Source organism: Corvus moneduloides, chromosome 4 (assembly GCF_009650955.1).
Source record: "Corvus moneduloides isolate bCorMon1 chromosome 4, bCorMon1.pri, whole genome shotgun sequence".
Lineage (NCBI taxonomy): Eukaryota > Metazoa > Chordata > Aves > Passeriformes > Corvidae > Corvus > Corvus moneduloides.
Window position 1 is genome coordinate 41,345,380 of NC_045479.1, and position 20,988 is coordinate 41,366,367.

General features: G+C 41.3%; 1 protein-coding gene across 3 annotated transcripts in view; it reads right to left on the bottom strand.

Annotated features, from left to right (window-relative positions):
- Window positions 1-20,649, bottom strand: part of TBC1D30 (TBC1 domain family member 30) — a 53,209-nt gene extending 32,560 nt beyond the window's left edge. The window contains exons 1-2 of one of the 3 annotated variants that reach the window (XM_032107061.1): window positions 20,533-20,649; window positions 17,479-17,643 (exon numbers count right to left, since the gene is read on the bottom strand). Coding sequence is in view for 2 of the 3 variants with exons in the window: in XM_032107057.1 (XP_031962948.1) it covers window positions 17,479-17,643; window positions 19,932-20,184 (418 nt within the window). In the remaining variant the exon portion in view is untranslated. Of the gene's footprint in view, window positions 1-17,478; window positions 17,644-19,931; window positions 20,300-20,532 lie in introns of those variants that run through there. The other 2 variants (XM_032107057.1, XM_032107058.1) reach the window with 2 other exon arrangements.
- Between the last annotated feature and the right edge of the window lie 339 nt (window positions 20,650-20,988).

A 20,988-nucleotide genomic window follows, 5' to 3' on the forward strand; every position in this document is an offset into this window, starting at 1 on the left:
CGTGAGACTTTGCTTTTTTCCTCCCTCTGTAGTTCATGTACTCCCTCCCACACAACAGAGTCACTTTCTGAAAAACCTTACCTCCTCATTTGGTACCTCTTTACAGTCTTACCACCATCTGCTACACATGCCATTTTAAGGACAGAGAACTTCTTAAGAATACTATGTATATTCTTATTCCTTTTTTACAATCAACCTTAGGATGGTCGGTCCCAAGATCACCACCAGATTTTGACCAACTCCATTTACCTTAAACCTCTCCATTCTTTAGCCCACTTCTGTCTGCACTGGGACAATGAGGTAAAACACAGGCAGCCAGAAAGGGACAATGAGTACAAACAGATGGGACAGTGACAGGAACAGCAGCAGAAATGGGGCCACAGAGGAATCTTACTTTTAAAGAACCTATTTGCATGGAGCTTTAAGTGCCCAAGCCCAGGATTACTGGAAGGCACAATTCGCCACCACTTCTCTTCTGATGTGTGCTAAGAAGACTGAATGTAATCAAAAGACTAAAAATGGTAAGATATCTTCAGCTGGGTCACTGTATTTAATGAAATCCACATCCTCCCCTTTATTTCACAGAAAATTGTAGAGACCTTCCTTAATTCTGATTTGCATCACAACATCCCAGTAAAACAGTCAAAGTCTGTGAAGAAAGCTTATTTGCCACACTTCTTGACACCTATGGTGGCAAAAATACTTAAAGCAACATGTACCCATGAAAAAACATAGTAAGTATACTGTATGATAATACTGTCATAGGATTAATCCAAGAGGATTTTGGAAATTACAGTTAGACAGCAGCACTACAGCAGCTGATGATACAGCAAATATCAGAAAGAAATATATATCAATAGGATGAGGGGGAAAAATGTATTGCAACCACAATTGTCGTATTGACCAAATCATAGGGTCACCGTCTGCTAAACCCCAGAGCTCCATACACCACTTTAAAGAGCCAAGAAATGTATCGAGAAAATGTAACCCTATTACCACTGGGTTTCAAATAGCTCTACGGAAGTTAGCAAATAAACCAACATATGTTTTGATGTGTATTGTCGTTCACCATGAGGCTCAAAAGAAAAAAGATTTCACTTTCAAATGACAGTGTACAAGAGAAAACAAATGGAATGAAATATGTCCACACTGGAGACAAGAAAAGGTAAGCCGGTTTGAGATTATCCCAGAAGGCAAAACTATTTTAAATATATTTAGCCCATTAAACCATCTCCACTACTGGAGCACAAAACTCCTATCCTACCCAGTTCTATGTGTGTTCTATTATTAAACATCCCCTCTGAAAAAACAGCCCTGCTTCCTTCTGCTTGATCCTAAAAGCCTAAAAGCAAGCACAACCCGCCCGGGGTTTCATACTCCTCCAACGCACCTCTGACAGCTCTGACAGCTTGAAAAGAGGTCTCTGGCTTGTCGGGTCTTCGACACCACAGGGGCACAGGTGCTACAGCGATGCTACAGCACGTGTCCCTTGAACACATAAGCCTGTGAGGTGGCACAGCCCAGCACTCCTCCCACCTCAGCCTGCAAGCAGAGCATTCCCTCCTGCACTGCCTGTACTGCTCTGTCCACAGCCCCTGGTAGTGACGTGCTGCCTCAGACAGTGCAGGGAGTGCATGCTGTGATCCACCAGCTACCTGCAACTACTGTGTGGACCACCAAGCACAGAGCCTGTAGCACTGTTTTGTGTATCTGTTTGCATCACTGTTGCAGGAGCACCTAACAAGGGAGCCTGTGGGCAAAAGTGGAGAGATTTGTATTATGCAGAAGGAGAAACGTGATTATGGACTAACAGATTCAGTTCTGCCACCAAGCTGGATTCTGCTGTCAAACAAGTAATCCAGAGCTGTCTTTACTGCACAAAGGATGGTTCCAGAAAAAATACAAAAACGAGTTTTTGCTACTGTATTTGTGCCTAGAGAAGGTTAATTCTATGCACTTGTTGAAAGCAGGGCTCAGGAAAATGGTGCAGTGTGTTCATACACCACAGCCTCATCAACACAGCATTTTTTCATTGCATTTATCATTATTTGTATCACTTTGTACACAAATGTCACAAAAGAGGTCAAGACCTCGCTGTGTCCTATATTAGACATCACAGACAAAAACTGCAGAGCTAATCCTTGCCTACAAAGGTCTTCAGCGCAAATATAAACTACACAATGGACAGGAAATAACATCTATGATTTCCAGGAACAGAGAACAAAATTTATATGATTTAGTCTAAGGAAGAGTGCAGCTAGTCAAATGTTTCCTCTTCCTTTAGATTTCAGGCACATAACCTTATTACTTATTTCCCCCTTCAAAAACTGCAAGCACAGTAATTACACTTTAATAGAGCCTTCCTTTTAAGGAAGCCCTAAAACAGCACACTTGTTCTTGGTGAGCTTATGACAGAGGAGCTGGGGAATTCTCTTGTTTATAGGTAAGAGATCTGAAAAATAATATTGATTTTATGATGTTTAGCCATATCTATTGAGGACTAATCTAGAGAAAATCATTAAAATAGCACTGCTTAGTATGGTATATATCTTTTAACAGGAAATTACAAGTCTGTAACTCATGTAAGATGCTCACAACTGCATATGCACTACGTGATCCTTCAGCTATCACAATCAGGATTCAGCCACGAGAACTTCAGACTCAAGATTCTTTGTTGTGATCTTTAGTTGTGGGGTTTTGTTTTTTTAATCTTATTCTCCCATTTTCCTCCCACACACATTATCCACTCGTGCCTTCTGTACTACACACTTGCATACACTAGGACAGGATTGATGAGAAAAGAAGGTCCCCTCAATAGAGCGAACATCCCCTGCCCACAAGTGTGTGTTGTAATTTATTCTTTGGAGTGATGGACAGTTACGTCTAGTAAGTTTATTTTCAAGTTGAATAATGTTCATAGTCATATTGCTTCTTGAAATTTTTGGCGGATACACCCTGAGAAGTATGCCAAAGTTTTTCCAGCATTAGTGAAAGCACTTGAAAATATAATTATATCTGTAAATCAATTGTGAAAGCAGTTTCTAGCAGTTTACAGCACAATGAGATGGAGCTGTGATGGACCAGTTCCCCATCTAGGGAGGCACCACATTCCCTAGCAGGGAATCAGTGCAGGTAAGGGCTGACTGCAGTCCCTCAATCCCTTGGTTGTCAGAGTAGCACAAGATGCTTATGCAATTGGATCACATAGGTGAGCATGTGGAAAGCCCTCACAAGCATTGCAGGTTGCTAAAACAGACATACAGATATGCCTGTAATCCCCCTGAACCTACTCATAACCTCTTTCCATTTGTAGATACATAACTGTTTAAATTGAACGAGGGAAGTGCAGAAAGACTTAAACATCTGTATAGTACCAGGGTTACAGGCAGCAACAGCAGAACTGCATAAACTCATCTCCCAGATCTGTGCTCGTTCCAGTAGAGCAAAAAGCTCCTGTTTTCCCTGTCAGAAAACCCTCAGCAGTAAGCCAGAAGCTTTTTCTTAAACCTGTCTACAACATCATCACATCAAGCTAACATTGAATATGTTTATATTCAAATGCTTTACTTCACAAATAATTGACTCTCCTATGTCACCAACTCTCACCAGCACACCATTTATAAGCTTGTATTCTGTAGTTCCTAGGTAAACTGGTTTTGAGAATAGAAGAATTTAAATTTGCTTATAATTCAGCAACCTGAGCACAAAAGTGGACAGCAACCAGTGCCAATGGGCTGGGTGCAAAGGGTGGCCTATTTCAATCCAGGCCCATCACTGGGAATTGACTGTTCCCAGAGCTTAAAAGGAGAGAATTGAAAGAATTCCCAAAAAGTAGAAACTGACTCATGTTTTTCAAACATCGTGCAGCACAGATCAGAGGCACCTCAAATATTTCAGAAAAAAACCAAAAACCTTACTGAAAATTATAAACATATGTGATGTGGAAACTTCTAACATATGGTTTCAATAGCTACAATGAAAGAACAAGGCAGAGATTTTACTCAGAACTATGTGGGAAACAAAAAGGAGCTTAGACTAACTTTGCTTGATCACAAGACAGCAGTTAGTTCACCTTATTATGCCAATAATAGGGGACAACAAATTTACACAACTGAGTACACCTGAGATACTATTAAAGCTATCTGTATTCACTGCAGTGCTTGTAAATATCCTAATTCTGGACTCCAGCACTATTACTACAGGTACTGCACAAGCACAGCAAAACCTCAGACTGCCTGCTTTAAAAAAAAAGAAATAAGAGAAAACACATTAGCAGACAGAGAAGTACAGCCAGATGATATTGAAAAGCATAGTGGACAGTACTCTTAATAGAAGAGCTGCTGTTGTTTCTACAGCCTTCATGGCAGAGATGAGCTCCAAGGGACACACCATGAACGCATATGGTCAATAAGAGGGCTAAGAGATCAGTGCTAATCATCCACATCTTCAACATGGTTAAACATCTATAAGAAAATGCCAGCATGGGGGGAAATTGAAAACATACTTGTTTTAAAACACATGTGGGATGGAGGTAGGAGGCATGAGCCAAACTTGAATACTAAATAAGAAATTATAAGGATGGGACAAAGGAGAAAAAAGTAGGTTGTGAAGAGTTTTGGATATTAAAGCAACAAGAGGAAGACAGACTAGATCTACAATGACCATAAGGAAAGCACACACACTAGCATTCATGAAAACATATGTACAAACACTAAAACAGGGGATTAATCAAATGCTGAAGTCCACTTTACGTTTAATTCTTTGTTTATATACATGTTGTCTTCCAAAAGGATGAAAGTACATCCAACCAAAAAAAAGTCTGCAGAAGCTTCCAAATGCTATGTTCCACATGCTTCTAACAAGCTCTTAATCAGAGAAAAATATTAGATAAGTTGGATAGAGATATCTCAATGTTGTAAAATTGGCTGTGTGTTTGTAATTCAACAACAGCATCTAGGTTTCTTATTATATTTTTTTCTATTTGGTTCAAATGCATATATAAACTCTGAAGTTATAATTGGCCACTTGAGGAGCAGTGATGAAAAAAATAAAAGGAGGGAGAGAATCAATTTTTTTTACTTATTGGCTTCATGTGCCAACTATAAAGTAAAGCAGATCATACACAGCTACCTTAAGTAGATAGCTGCATCTCATGAGCAAAGTAAAAGATGTGTCATGCAAGCACTGCTAAAGTAACAATATATTTTAACTGCTGTAGTAACCAGTAGCGTAAAGCCTAGAGTTAACAACTGGAATAAAAGTCATAGCAATGCTTATATGGTCGATAAAATATAGAGAGAACACCTTTTTAAATTAAATACAAAGTAATGAATTGAAGTGAGCTTTTTGAAGAGCAAATGGACCTTTTTTGTCCAGAGAAATTATTTGTGTCTACCAAAGAAATTCAAATATTTTGGTAAGGAATATATTAGGAAGAAAATTGTTGAAGAGGCCTACATAATAAAAAAATATTGCCTGAAAAGTATGATTATAGAAGTAAGAAATGTTCCCTAACCTTGCTAAGCAATATGAAGTAAATGCATATCTTGGCCAGTACTCACACTCCAGAATCCTGCTTAAATGCTACATGGTAATTTAAAAAAATAAGTCACCAAGTCAGCAGAAAAACTAATGCAATGCATGAAAAAAAGAATTCTGACAGGTATGACTTGTAGTTATGCTTAAATAATATTGCAGAAAAACTGAGGTCATAGCAGGTCCCAGATCTAAAACTGAAGTTCTCTTCCTTTATTAGAATCTGATTATTTGCTTAGCACCTAGCATACAAATTGAATTTTATAGTGTGAATCACCAGCTTCATTGAGCTGAACTGCTATTTCAGAAACAGCAGGATTTTTATCTCCCTAACATAATAAAAAAAAGAAAAATGATCCTATGTCTCCAAGACAAGATTTATCCACAAATAGAACACTTTGAAAGATTATAGATTAAAAATTAATTGCCAAAGTCAGAAAAATTATTAATGACAAAATCTCTTTGTTTGGGGCCAGGAAATACTATGGAAATAGGACACATTTATACATAAAAGTTTTTATACATTGATCCATACTTATTTGCAGTAATGCTAAGAATGTGCAGCAAAGACTAGGTTCAGGACCATGGGGAGGCTTTCATTAGACATGTAGCAAAGAGCCAGTCTGTCCCTGCACTGCCCAAGGAGAAGAGGTCCAGCTTCCAGCTCGGATCCTCTCTCCCAGTACACATGGCCTCTATGGACAAGAGCTCTGTTACAACAGAACAGAAACATGGCCCTTTCTGGAGCTGGGGAGGGGAATGCTGCTGACTCCTGGAGAAGCTCATACATGCACCATAGAGCTCTTGGAACCACAAACCTTGATCAGTCAATAGCAAGGCCTGCACCACCACTGCAGTCTTTGATCATGTATGCATTGGTTCCCATTTGCAGATGCCACTAGTGCCATAAAGAAAGTTTTGCATGTATGTGAAGCTACTGCAACCTCAAGTCCTCCAGACCACCTAATTCTCTTCATCTCCCATGTGGGCCATAGCTTCACAGAGCATATTCTCCAAGTTCTGGAACAGAAGCAGCTAGCAAAGCAAAAGAACCTCAAATCACCGCCTCCACTTCCTGAAAAAGATACACACGTTAGTCATTTAAGCAAGTTTGACACAGAGAGTTTTTATGATGAAGCTTGTGAGATGAAGAGGAGAAAATAGTTATCAGTTCCAACAACATTACTACTCCAAGATTTTAGACTCAACAATTAAATGACAAAATTTCAGTTCACAACCTACTCTTACAGGGCAAGTTTATTGAATTGGATGTGTTTAGGATTAATCAAAGGCTCATTTAGTACTGAGGCCTAGAGCCATTAAAATTGATTTTGAGCATGTACAATACCACACAAGCATGAGTTTTGCTAACAGCAAAGCTCTGGTTGTTTATTTACTACTGCGTAGCATGGGACAACTCACTTCATTGCTTTAAGCATGTGCTTCTTCTGCCAGCCTTCAAGTAATCTTGTCCCATTAAGTTTGTTTTTCAAAGAATCTCATACCATCTATTTGTCCGGTGATGTCTACCTTGTCCAGCTCAATAGATACTGACTTCTAGACCTCTCTAGATATTACTATAAATATCAGTAATAATGAGTTGTTCAGATTAGTATACATTTTTTAAAAATATCAGCTCTGTACATTGATTACCTCCTCACTCTGACTTCCTTAGTTTTACTGCACAATTATTTTCCTTCAGGACCTCAGGTCCAATAGCTATTTCTGCCAATAAGCATTGGATGAGACAAGAAATTAGCAATAATATGTTGGGGACAAAAACTCCAAAACCCAAACAAACAATGAGAACCACACAAACACACACCCAAAATTAAAATGTTAGCTATCAATGATACCTAATCCAGCCCAAGAATCAAAAACTCTTCACGGTCTGTCTTTTGGTCATATGTATCATACAGATGGCAAGGAAAACACGTTGATCAGTATCAGGTTCTGTGATTTTAGGAAGCTACCAATAATTTACAGAGAACTAAATTTAGAAGCTGTTTCACTGCTTACAAAACATAGCAAGAAGGTTCCAATTTTTACTAAGAAAAAGATAAATGATAGGCTTGTAAGTAAGATGATCTAATGTGGAGATAGAACATAGACTTCTTGGGCAAATTTCAAGGGTATGTGAGGAGCACTCATTTACTGCTTAGTAAATCAAGTTCAGGTTATTAACAGCTTCAAAGAGAAAAACATTTTTAAAATCTGATATTCTCATTTAACTCTTCCTTCAGAGCTGCTCCAGTGCAGACTTAAAAGCAGGACTATTGATCCAAACAGACTAAGTTCCACAGCCCACTTTTCTAGCATTTTGTTTTTAAACATCAAGCTATCTCAAAGCTGCAGAAACATAGCTGCTGGCACTGCCTGATGCTCCATAAATCAGTCTATTCCTAGCACTGATTATCCCAAGCAGCTGTTACTCTCCATTTGATCTTCAGTATCCAGGAAATCTTTTCTTCAAAGGCTAATGCAACCAAAGAATGTTCAGCCTGTACCACTTGGAGATAAAATGCATCTGTGTTACTTAAAGGCCATATACCCTGTTGGGTATTTTCACTGAAGCCCCATTAACCCTCCTACAAGTTCACAATGTTTGGGGTTGGTTTTTTTATTTTTTTTTTTAGAAAAGAGTATTTCAGTAGGAAAAAGAACAGCACTGTTTCTTGTACAGAAGTGTAACCCCCAGCAGAATAAAAGAGAAGGCAGTGCTCAGCTAGGCAAGTGTGAAAGACTATGCATACGATCTAATGACAGAACTTTTTCTCTCAGGCTGTTTCCACATCCAAAAGCTTGTCAGAAAAAGATTAAAAGACTGAAATGACATGATATTATAGTTATGCAGCTCACACAGCCACCCCTGCTGTGAGCTTATACACACAAACAAACCCTTACATCTTGATTGTTCAGTGTCTGTCACAGATGCTGTGGCTCTCACTACCTGCAGGAATCGGAGCAGATCTACCATCAGTTCAGAAGTGTCTAAAGATTTGTGAAATATGAATGTACTCAGGTGCATTTCTCACACATCACTGCTTCCCATGTGGCCTTTGGCACCACTGGTTGTGGAGCCAGCTTCCTTGCAAATTGCCAGTTAGTGCAATGAACTCCTAGGTTATAGCCTGGATGTGACAACGCCTCGCAGCAAAGCACTCAAACGCTTTCGCACACAGATGTGCAGGCTGAGCCCTTTGCTCAGCTGGGCTCTGCACCCCACTCCTGCCCCCACAGCCAACACTAGCCCTGCCCCAGGGCAGACATGCAGCTGCTGGGCTGCAGCAGGATGAGCTGTTTCACACTCTTCCTGAACCTACTTGGAAATTGGCACTTCACCTCATCTAATCACAATAATCCCTGGTTGACTAAATAAAAGCTTTTCCAGTTTTTCAGAACTATTAGACTAACAAAACTTTACCATTGATCAGGTATCCATCTGAATAGCTGCAAATGAGCAGAGGGAACAGCAATGCCTGCCAGTTATTTCTCATGTCATGACTGACTGACAGGGACTGTAGACAGAGAACAGGTTGTTCTGACTTTGTTGTCTCCAAACCGTAGCATCCTTCCTCCAGCATGCCTCCTCAATTTGAACTAATCAAATCCCACCTCTCAAAGTTACTTCAGTACCAAAGAAATAAGAGGTCACTGGTTTGAGAACCACTTATTTCGGGCAAATTAGTATATAAATACTACAAGTATTGCTTGATAAGTAATCCAAAAAGCCCCCCACACAATAATCTGTTGCATCAATCCCTATTTCTAATACTAAGGAAGTATTTCATGTAACAAGTACTCTCCAGTACATCAATTCCTTGTGGCACAGCTGTTGTGAAAAGTGTAATTCAGTGGAGTCAAAATTCTACATGCATTACAAAGCTAATCCTGTGAGGTTAGCTACAACTTTGCAACAGCAACAGGATTACTGTTACACAGAAAAATATGGAGAAGCAGCTAAGCAGTCAGCCTCCAAGTTGTATGCATACCCAAAATAAACACAACCTCGGGTATAGCACTAACTCAACCAATTTCCTTGCCATCACAGCTGCTAGCACACTGACAAAGGACAGTTGCAACATCCTACACCAAATGCTGCAGGACAAGAATTTGTTAGTGACTCTGTGGTCTGTACATCCCTATACTGAACAATCTGCATTTTCTGTTGCAAACCGGGCCTAGATTGAGCAGCCAGATAATTGCTTACAAAATTATTTACTGAATTTACTGTTCAGTTCCATGATAAAAAATGAAATATTTATTCTGCAAGTAATTTTCTATGTTGTAACCACATTCAGCTGTTACTATCCCACCAAGTTTCTACATCATTAAAAAAAAATACTGCTGAACTATTTATTAGGGAGGAAGGGAGGGAGAAAGTGAGGGAGGAAAGAAAGAGAACTATCTGTAGTTAATCAGTGGCTGATTCTCTCACAATCTCAGGTGACCATTGCAAGGTGCACCTTTCATTTTTAGAGGCTGAGGCCAACTACAGAACATACCTACACAACACACTTCAGACAGGCCAATTTAGCCCCACCACACCCTCACCCCAGATGTCTGCCTTTTACAGGGCAAGCATTCAAAGTGGGGCAAGATGGAAGGAGCCATGCAGGAGCATGGCTCTCCATTTCACAGGGCCCACAGCTTATACAGAAGTGGAATGCCACAGCTGGTTGACCAGGGTCTCCCAGGTCTCACCACACTCCTGTGGGTGAAGGGCTGGTATGTCTCAGAGCAGCCACCTGTTTCTGCGTGAGGCACGTCTGGGGCCAAGTTTGATGCCCAACAGGCAGAAGTGAACAGGCAACTGAAGGCTCTCTCCTCTCAGAGGCAAGTGCTCCAAGGTCAGCTGCTCATTTTGCTCAGCTTCCACCTAGCCCTGAGCCCCTGGCATTTCCCTTTCTGAGAAAAATCCCACCCCTCCAGATACAGCAGCTCACTGAACTGGAAAATGAGTGGCAGCAGTGAGCCAGAAGGCAGCACCTTCCTCAAGCACATAATGGTCTCCTAGTCAGCAGGCTCCACACTGTCCCCAGGAATTTACTAGCAGCAGTGACCCCAGCTCCAAATGCAACCAATTCCCTATTAACAGTAGCAGTAGAATGACACTTAAAAGAAAAAAGTGCCAGTCAGGTGTGGTCTTACACCCTGTGCTGATACTGAGCACAGCCCAGTGTCCCGGGAAACAGACTCCCAGGGCTTTTAACAAAGGCAATCTTGCCTCTGGCTCCTGATGCTAGTCAAAGCAGCCACCAAGAGAGTTTGCTCAGTTAAATCCTGAATAGTATAGCTGAAGGAGCCCATGATAAAAGCCATTTTCAATAACTGCTGAAATTTTAGCCAATTATGAGATAGTATTTGTTCTGAGGAGGCTGGGAGTTACTTTTGGTAGACATAAGACACTTCAGTGGTGAGACTTAGGGACAAAGTAGTTAGGAAAGTATGTGACACAGAAAAGTAAGGATTCATATAACCCCTACAGAGTCAGAAGGAAAACATATGGTTTAGGAATGCATGTGGGCTCCTCAGCTCCCTAACCAGCCTGGCAATCCCAGTGCTGAGCAGCCAGGGAGTGAGCTGCAGAGATGGCTTGCTGAATGTTCCCAGGAAGATCTCTTCTAATATAGTTGGTTGAAACCACTTTAATGGAAAGGTCTGACATAAAATACCAGCTTGTGGAAAGCAAAGTCCTTCATAGCAAAATGTCATCTTTGATAAAAACAGATTTCCAAATGCTAAAAGCATGATTTTGACTCTTTTTAGGATTAAACATTTTATCATCTTACTTGAAAATGGCTCGTTACATAACATGAAATGAAAAAGGCATCTGAACAAAGCATTTTAATTTGAAATGCAAGCTTTCAGAATTTTGCTGCATAAGCAATTGACTCTTGTGAGTGGGTGTTTTATTTCATGCTGGAACAAGATATTTTAGTTGCTGTATCCTTAAAGCAGAATTTCCCTCAAAAGTGAGGATTCCAGGTTCTGTAATGCTCTGAGCACTTCGTTCTTGCCACCTTTTGAATGTGATATTCTGCAGTGACACAGACCACAAAAACTTCAGTCAATATATGACCAAATTAGACAGCAAATCCAGCCTCTTTCTTTCAGTGAAAAAAGAAAGAAAAAAATTATCTTTTCAACACCAGAAAAGCAAAGAAACTTTACTTCACCTTGGGAGTTAAGAAACTGAAAATGGCCTCAAAGTGGCCTCTGAGAGGTACCAAATCTGCACAATCACACAATTTGCCAGGTTTGTAGGGAAACTGACTGCACAGTTTGCCAATTTAGAATTTATATTACAGCTTTGTTTTTACAGTGGAAAATATTGGCAAGAGAAGATGGCAGTCAGTTGAAGTATTTTTCATTAGCCAGCCAATGGCTTCTATTGACTCACACATCAGTCAGCATTCTGGGGCTAGCACAGATCATCCTGAAGAGCTGGCTGGAGACAGTGCAGTGGGGTGGTCTCTCCCCCTAGGGCTTACCAATGTTACTGCTCATCAAGGAATCAAAGATGTCAAAATTCATTACTTGCAAGATCTGCTCTGTGTTCACATTCCATCAGCAGCACAATTACACTTTAAATCTGGGTACTAAGTTGATAGTTCTCTAGAAGAATATCCTATGAGAGGGATGGTACACAGTGCTATACTAGAACTTTACTGACTTCCTGCTCCGTTAAACTATTTCCCTAAGTCCCAGCATCCTGGCTGTGCTGCTCAAAGACCAGTTCCAAGATGATAGTCTCATCAAAAGAAAGTAACCATGGAATTCACTACCTAAAAACTCCTTGGGATTATTCCATTAGTGATTAGTTGTCAGTCCACGTTTCACACAGCTGGTATTATGTTTGACAACACTGAAACTCTCTCCTAGTCGAACTAACAGATGCCCAGAATACACAATCTAATTTACATTAGCAAATAGTAAACATGACACACACCTACTTTTTGAAACATTTCTTCGTGACCTGATGCACAGAAATGAAGGTTGCTGTTTGCAGTCCTTCTCCTCCAAGCTAAGTGTTAAAAGAAAAGTAATCCTTCTCAGTCCAGGCTCCAACTGAAATTGAATAAGCTTTCAGAACCTTTCCTGGCTGAAGCTGAATGAAGTACATTAGTCAAATGGCATTTAATTTTATATTCATCACTATAGGTGGCTCTTTTGAAGGGCTCTTCAGTAATCTTTTCAAAAATTACACAATTTATTAATAATGCTGGATAACAATGAACAAGTTAGTTAAGATCACACTTAGATGTAGAGCCATTTTCCCTTGTGCACGCCCATCCCAAGGGACCAGCAGGTGAACTTCACCATCCAGATCAAAAGAACTGCTGCCCAGTGGCCCAGTGCAGCTGGTGGACCAAGCACACAGCTACCATGCCCACTGAGCCAAGCTCTAGCATCACTAAACACAGGTTCTCTCCTTTTCTAACTGCTCCATTACCTCACCCTTGGCAAACCAGCACAGAAATGGATCGGAAAATCCTTGCTAACCAGTGCTCAGCCTACCTCCACTAAACTGCCATAGCACCAATATTCACTGAGTAACTCAAGTCTTCATAAAGAAATAAAAAAATTAGAACAGAGCAATTGGGGTGTTCCAGGTTAAAGCCTATTTATATGCTTAGTACTGCATATAAATGCTGCAACAGTACATCAAACTACTGGGAACTGGGGGGGAAGAGACAGATAAGTCACAGGCAAAATTTGATATGCATGAATTATTACATATGTACATAAGTACTTGCCCCATGTTGCAAGACATCTGATCCAGAGTGAAATCAATCACCAAACCACAGAATACCAGGTTGGAAGTGACCTCAAGGATCATCAACTTTTCTCAATAAAAGCATGGTCTAGACAAGATTGCCCAGCATCCTGTCCAGCCAAATCTCAAAAGCATCCAACATTGAGGAATCCACCACTTTCCTGGGGAGATTATTTCAGTGGCTGATTGTTTTCATTGTGAAAAATTTTCATCTCCTCCAAGAACCTTATCAAGTTCAAGTTCAATCAAATCAATATTAGCTGTGTCCACACGATATTGTGTTAAAGCTGTTCTTACCCCTTTAACCAAACTTTCATCCTACGAACTAAAAATTGTGAATTTCTGGCTTGGTTTTGTAACCACATTGAGGGAAGAGGAGGGATGGAGAAAATGGGCCAGTAGATAATTAGTACATGCAGGAAAAAGACAAGGAAGAACATATGAAGGGGACCAAGGAATAATGTGAAGAAAACTCAAGGATAGGGAGTAATTTGGGTAGACACTGCAAGACAGACAAGATGCAGGGATGGGGAAAATGGAACAGAGCTGAGAAGTCCAATATTTAAAGACTGGGCCATGTAAGAAAAGCTAATAAAGCATTTGGCAGGAAAAAAAATAAAATGGGACAGAACACATGCAGTAGGACTGAAGCTAAAGGGATGGAAGTAGGGAATGAGGAGACAGGAAACAGAAATTTAATCTAGATGTTAGAGTACTTTTGCATATCTAAATTTTTGCACTTTTTGAGGTGCACATGGTAATGTAATCTTACTCAGTTCTTTGCTAATCAATTCATGCAAATAACATCAGGCAATGCTTTCCCAGTTTCCTCTGAGTTCCCTGTGAGAAAAGTTGATGCTATAGAGACAGTAACTCGTTCTCAGAAATTGAGGAGACTTCATAGCCCAGCCTTCTACCAGGAAACTGTCCATGCTCTAGGGACATGCGGGGGACAAACCTGTGCTCAGGTGATGCCAGTTCATGCTGCCTTTCTATCCAGTTAAGATGCACTCAAAGAGATCGCAAATACCACTAATAAATACAGACATAACCCTCTGGATTTCTCTAGTTGAGTTCCAAAACATTCAGCTCACTTAGTCAGGAGCTTCTGAATAACTTTGACAACCATGTGGGAATTAATGATCTCAGTTATAATTAAAAAGCCATTTGCCACTGTTTTTCATCTATTTTATATATGGAACCTAATATTTCCTTTGTGGATAACATTCATTTGACAACCTGATGCTAAATCTTTTCATCCAACTATTGCTGACTGCATTGTAAAGCGCTTCCCTTCATGTTTAAGAAGGCTTTTGTATCCTTATCAAAACTAGAGATACACTTCTAGTTTCTGCACAAAATAAAATATTCTGTCTCCCTCTACTGGCTCTGCATTAAATCAAACCAGAAAAAGGGAAAGAAAAACTAGAAAGGAAATGTTTATTGTTATCTTAGAGAATTCTATACAGAAACAATGCTCAAGTAACAGAAGATTAATACTTTAATCATAGTTTCTAAACAAGTATTAGAAGAGAGAATACAAAGAATCTTTCTGAACACAGCATGAGACCCATTTAAAGTTATTATAGGTACATAGCACCACCACAGCAACACAGCTATGACAGAGAAATTACTTATATATTTGGGAAATTTTCTACTAAAATTATTTCTTCATTAAAAATACAAGAGAATATTAATGAACTTTCTGTTTCTGTAACTTCAGGTAATTTTATATTGAATCAAATTCAAGCATTCCTGCTTGCTTCCAGCCAGACTGACTTAAACTTGATGCTTTTACTTCTAAATAAATTACAGATAATACATGGTTTTGGTTTGGGTTGTTTGTTGGTTGTCTTTTGGGTTTGTTTTAATTAACATCAATCAAAATTTGTGGTTCAAGGAACTTCTGGTTTGCAATTTGATCAATCAAAATATATTTAGTAATGAAAGCAAGCTGTCACTATATAAAATACAGGGAGATGAAAGAAAGAGATGTCTTTCGCATAATCTTTAGATGACAGCTTTGCAAAACCTTGATTTTTTTTTTTTCTCGGATGATCTCTGAGATCATCCGAGAAAAAGATCTCTGCTTTTCTCAGATGATATAATTAAGTGTATAAAGCAGACTTTGTTTCTATTATGGACTTGAAATAGTTCATAGTTCTCCAGAACAAACATATATCTTCTTACCCCAAATAAGTCAAAATCACAAGAGAAACATGTGCCATGCTTGCCATCAGGTCATCACTGTGATTTCTCTCTTCATTGGAGTATTTTATTTAAATTTGGGTAAAAAAAGTATTACTAAAATGGAACAGTTAATTCATATATCCTACAAACTACAAGTACAGCACAGTGTACTGTACAGTGATATATGATTTTATAATATGTCCTACAGAACAATTTATCATTCCTTTAACAGAGCCATGACCATTCATGTGTCCAACCAAAACACATTTCACTCTGCAGTGAATTTTATTTTCTATGGGAATACTTACTTGTATGCAAAACATGCATCATCTACTAGGGACAAGGGTTAGCAGCATAATGAGAAACACAGTAAGTTATGAAGTTGTCCCTGGCAACTGTTCCTCTACATTTACTCTACCCACTCAGGGGTTCAAATGCTACAAGAGCTGTGCTGGCTATCAGTGGTCCTGAAGCACAAGAAAGTCAGATGTGGGCTCCCAAAGCTGTCAGGGGGGCAGGACTCCTCTGTGCATGCAGCAGAGACCAAGAGCCAGCATAGGTCTAAGACTGAGGAGTGGATGGCTCCCTGTGTGAGCTGCAAAACTCACAGATCCTGAACTTTCTGACACTGAACACAGTCCTGAGCATGCAGTTTTTTAAACAGTACCCGTTTTTTTCTCTCTGTAGAAACAGGTTAAAGCATGATAGACACTCGAGCAGAAAATAAGACATCAAATTTATCAGCCCTGTAATTTCTGAACTTACTGAAATTACCACTAGGAGTTAATTTGTCAAGCAGTATTCAAAAAGGGTCAGACAGAATCTCCACCTTTTTGTGAAACAGTATTTGTTTGCAACTGGGCTGTATAGATTGCTTAAAGGTAGCACTTAAACATCTGAATGTTAACTTAAGTTTAATTGAAGACCACAGTTCTACCTCTACATAGAGACACCACTATGGGGGGGAAAAAAGATTCAGAGTTTACAGCCAAATCCTCTAAATATGAAGAAAATTCAAGTAGTCTCATTTAAAAGGAGACTACTGTATATGCTTGCATACTAGTGTCATGGAGGCCTTAGTTCTCAAGCTGACATTAAGAAGAGAGTTTTTGAAAAGAAATATGCCTACAGAGTACATGACAGCCAAGAACTTTCATGCCAGGTTTAAGTAAAACAAAAGAACGCTTTTAAATGCTTAAAAATTTAATTTCACACTAATAGACAAGCTCTTAACTAGACTACGTCAGCACATGCCACTACAGTAAAATTCTTTTAGTAAAGTCTTTACATGCACCTCAAAGCTCCTACAGACATTTTTATGAAAAGACCATGCTTTATTTACTGTACCTGAAGATTTCTGTACCTGTCACGCTGCATGTTAATGAAAAAATAAGATGGAACATTAGGTTATTTTCACGTCTTTTCTAAAGGCATAATTTCTATTTATTCTTACATATCACATCACATGCAGTTTTACTTTAGCAGAACTACCAAAAAGCACTTCAGTCTATCTTAAGGTGAAAACTTTGCCAAGTCAAATAAAAAGGTTTCACTGTGCAGGAAAAAAAGGCTAAACAATGAAAGAACAGCATTTCTTCTCTTTCCCACGCACTCTCTCAGAAACCCCCAAAACACTTCTTCTCTTTCCCACGCACTCTCTCAGAAACCCCCAAAACACTGATGCTGATAAAGGGCTTTGAGGGAAGTAGGTTTTTTTTTACTAATACACCTCACCTTGGATCAACTTGATAGAAAGGAGTTACAAAAAATTAACAGCTGGGGCTACAGCAGCTTACCCAGCTGAGCTAGTTAAACTTTGCCTGTTTCCAGGTACCACTGACATCAGTAGGAGCCAGTCATATCTAAGGAATAGCATAGCCTGGCCTCTTGACTTTAAATTAAGTGTGAGGGCTTAAAATACTGCCCACCTTAATGAAATAAACTACTTACACTAGTACACAGAAAGTACTTACAGCGTTTCTGGGAAACTGCCTGTAAACAAGCTGTGACAATGTCGCAGTTCTTCTGGACCTTTTGTACAAGCCTGTCTTTCTGCTTCAGAAGACGGAGCAGCTTTGCTGATTGAACGGAAATTCTGTGATTCAGTTCTCGTTTTATAGTTGTTAATTCATCAACATCTGCCAACAAGCAGAGAAAACAACTTCAGTACAGGCCAAGACATTCACAAACAGCTTATTGTAGTTGACACGCAAAGGCACTTGCCCTGCAAACATTTACATATACAAGCTCTCTATAAACGACAAGTTCTATTGACTGGGGTAATTCCCAGTTATAAACACTTTCAGAATCTGAGCCAAAGTCTTTAATTTTCTTTTAAACAAAAGTACTTCAATTTATTGCACAGAGTATGAATCTTAACAATTATGCTGTTATAAACTCCTAGGAACATGACAGATGTAGCCAGAATATACTGATAATAGTGCAACCAGGGGATACATTTTAAATACAGTACCTTCCAGAAACTGCCTATGCAGAGACAAGAAATACACTTGTAACAGACGAGGGAACATGTTCAAGAAGCTGCCTGCAAAGCTACAAATGCAACTCCAGAATGACCTCTAAGTGGGAAATTCTTTCCACTAAAATGCAACTAGATGGCTCCAGTCATGGCCTCAGTTATCTCCCCTGGTCAGTCACAGTGCCACCAGATCCCTTTAGTTCATAAAATGTCTCAGCTAACTTCTAATATTCCTGCTGTCCCCCCGTAAGGTGAACTTCAGGTCCAGAAAAGGGAGTTGTTGGGGAGATGTCTTAAGTCCATTATTTTTTCTGAGTCCTCTGCTCTGTTCTCAGAGGCTCACCCCACCAGTGAAATCCTGGGTCTTGCTTATCACATGTTGACCTCTTCAGCTCCTCCCTGTAACAGCCTGGTACAGCTTGCCACCAGCATCTACACAGCTGCCTGCTCCCTGAAGCTAAGTTTTCAAACTATCACTTTCAATGCAACCCCTATCCCCTGACGCTGGGAAGAAAATCAGCCCAAAAAATCCCTTCTTCAGTAACCTGATATAATGAGAAAAATACATATGCATCCAGGAAAAGGAACTATCAGTGGGATGGTAAACAGCTCAGCTCATGTGGCAAATCTTTTACAAAAATTCTGGAAAGCCTAAAGAAAAGGACAAATTAGGCTGAAATGACCATCAACCATGGCCTAGTGAAAAGTATGACTGCAAGGAGAGGGGAGCCACTGATAAAACAATTCTGTATTTTATAGACACTTCCCTGTTTCAGCACCTGCTGCTCAGATGGAATTCCCAATCACTTGTAACAGGCAAGGTGATTTAAAACCAGATCTATGGATTTTGAGAGCAAAAAAAAATATAAGTTGCATTCCTACTTATACAGTCACTACCAGAGCTGTCAGATGAGTTTTATTCTTTCCTATTCATGCCAGTTAGCTGTCCCTGTAAAAACAAGTAACTTGGCAGCAAAACGAATGAAATACCACAAAATGTGTTTCTGTACAAGTAAATTTCCTGTTGGGTCTCAGGTTGCCAAAGGACACACAGAAGAACTCGAGCTACATCCTAGTAACATCAGATGGCGTATCATCTCATTAAGAAGCCAAACACGGAAGCAGATAGCTGTTTGTACAGCTCTGAAAAACAGGCATATTTAGTCACCTCTTGGGTTTTTTTCCTCATCAAAAGTAAAAGTGATTAAACATCAGGAGACAAGAGGCCTTTGTTCTCTCTTCCTCTTCATTGGTTCAACTTGGAGTTGCACATCTCAGTCTTTCACAAACATGCACTGTTGAGGCTACCTAATTTTCATAAGAATTCTTTGAAAATTCCATTTAGATTCTGATTGACTCCAGCATTTACATTTTTCATTACACCCCTTTTTTTTTCTGGAAGACATGCCAAGCTCCAAATAAGCTTTACAGTTGTCCAGTTTAGTTTGTCCAGTAGAACTAAAAGGACCTGAGAAAAACAACTCTCTCTCTTATGACACTGTACGTGTAGCATGTCTTCTAGATTCAGAAAATAAGGACTGAGAAAGAAAGAGAAAGAAAGAGAAAGAAAAACTGGACATTTATTCATTACTGTAAGTGAGGAAAAGCACCAAACTCGCAGAAACACAAGAGCTTGGGCAATCTATCACAGAAACTAGTAGCAGACGACCCTAATTCTGCTCCTAGGGCACCTGAAACAAAAGAGGGAGGAACAGCACAGGAGGGCCTGGTCTGAAGAGCTCTCAGCTAACAGTATGTGGGAAGTTTCTCGGAGCCACGGCCATGCAGAAAGCCTGGATATAGACACACATAGACACGTGCGCGCAGGCACGGAGGGCACCTTCGGGAAGGACTCCCTTGCAGGCACAGAGGAAAAGCGAGGCGGCAGGGGCAGCTCCCGGCCCCAGCGGAGAGGCGGCAGGGGCAGGCAGGCGGGGCGGGCTGTACCTTTCAGCCGCAGGTACTTGACCTGGCTCGGCGGCTGCTGCAGCTCCCGGAGGGCGCGGGAGCGGGCGCTGCCCGAGGGGGTGGCCGCCTCGGCGGCGCTGTACAGCTCGGTGAGCAGCCCGCTCACCAGCGACGAGGTGCGGCTGGACCGGCCGCTGCCGGGACCCGCCTCGTCCTCGTCCTCCTCCTCCTCGGCCAGGCTGTCGGCGCTGCTGCCCGCCCTGCCGCCCGCGCCGGCCTCCCCCGCATCCATCTTCCGCACCGCCGCCGGATTCCGGGCTCAGCCCGTTCCACGGCCACACGCCGGGGTGGGGCGGGCAGGGGAAAGGGAAGAGGGCGGGAGAGCCGGACAGGAGCGCCGCGCCCGGCTCCGCTCCCTCCCCGCGCACCGTGGTAGAGGCCGGGGCGGGCGGGGAGGCGGGGGCGCTGCACCTGCCGAGGGGCGGGGAGGGCGGGGACCTCGCTCCGCCTCGGGGCGGTGACACCGGGCGCAGTACCCGTGCACTGTGCGGCTGCCGCGGAGGTCACCGCCGTCCTGCTGGCCGTCCCGCTCCTGCTCCCCCGGTGGAGCGGCGGCCCGCTTTTGCCAACAGTTCAGTACCTGTGTTGCGGCTGGTCCCCGTGACACCACCTGCAACCCGGAGCGGATGGCGGGGTCCGCACGGCCGCCAGAGCCGGGCGCGCCTGGGCTCTGGCTGCGGCACCGATGGCGGTGCAGGCAGGCCCGGCCACACGCGTAACAGCCGCGACTAATTCAGGTCGCGAATTGACAGAATCGCAGAATGGGTAAGACTGAGTGGTCCAACCTCCCTGCTCAAGCAGGGTCATCCCAGAACACATCGCACAGGACTGCGTTCAGACAGTTCTTGAATATCTCCAGCGAGGGAGACTCCGCAACCTCTCTGGACAACCTGTTCCAGTGCATGGTCACCCACAGTAAAGAAGTTCTTCCTCATGTTCAGGTGGAACTTCCTGTGCATCAGTTTCTGTCCGTTGCCTCTTGCCCTATTGCTTGGTTGAGATGACCACTCTACCGCTGAGAAGAACTGGCTCCATC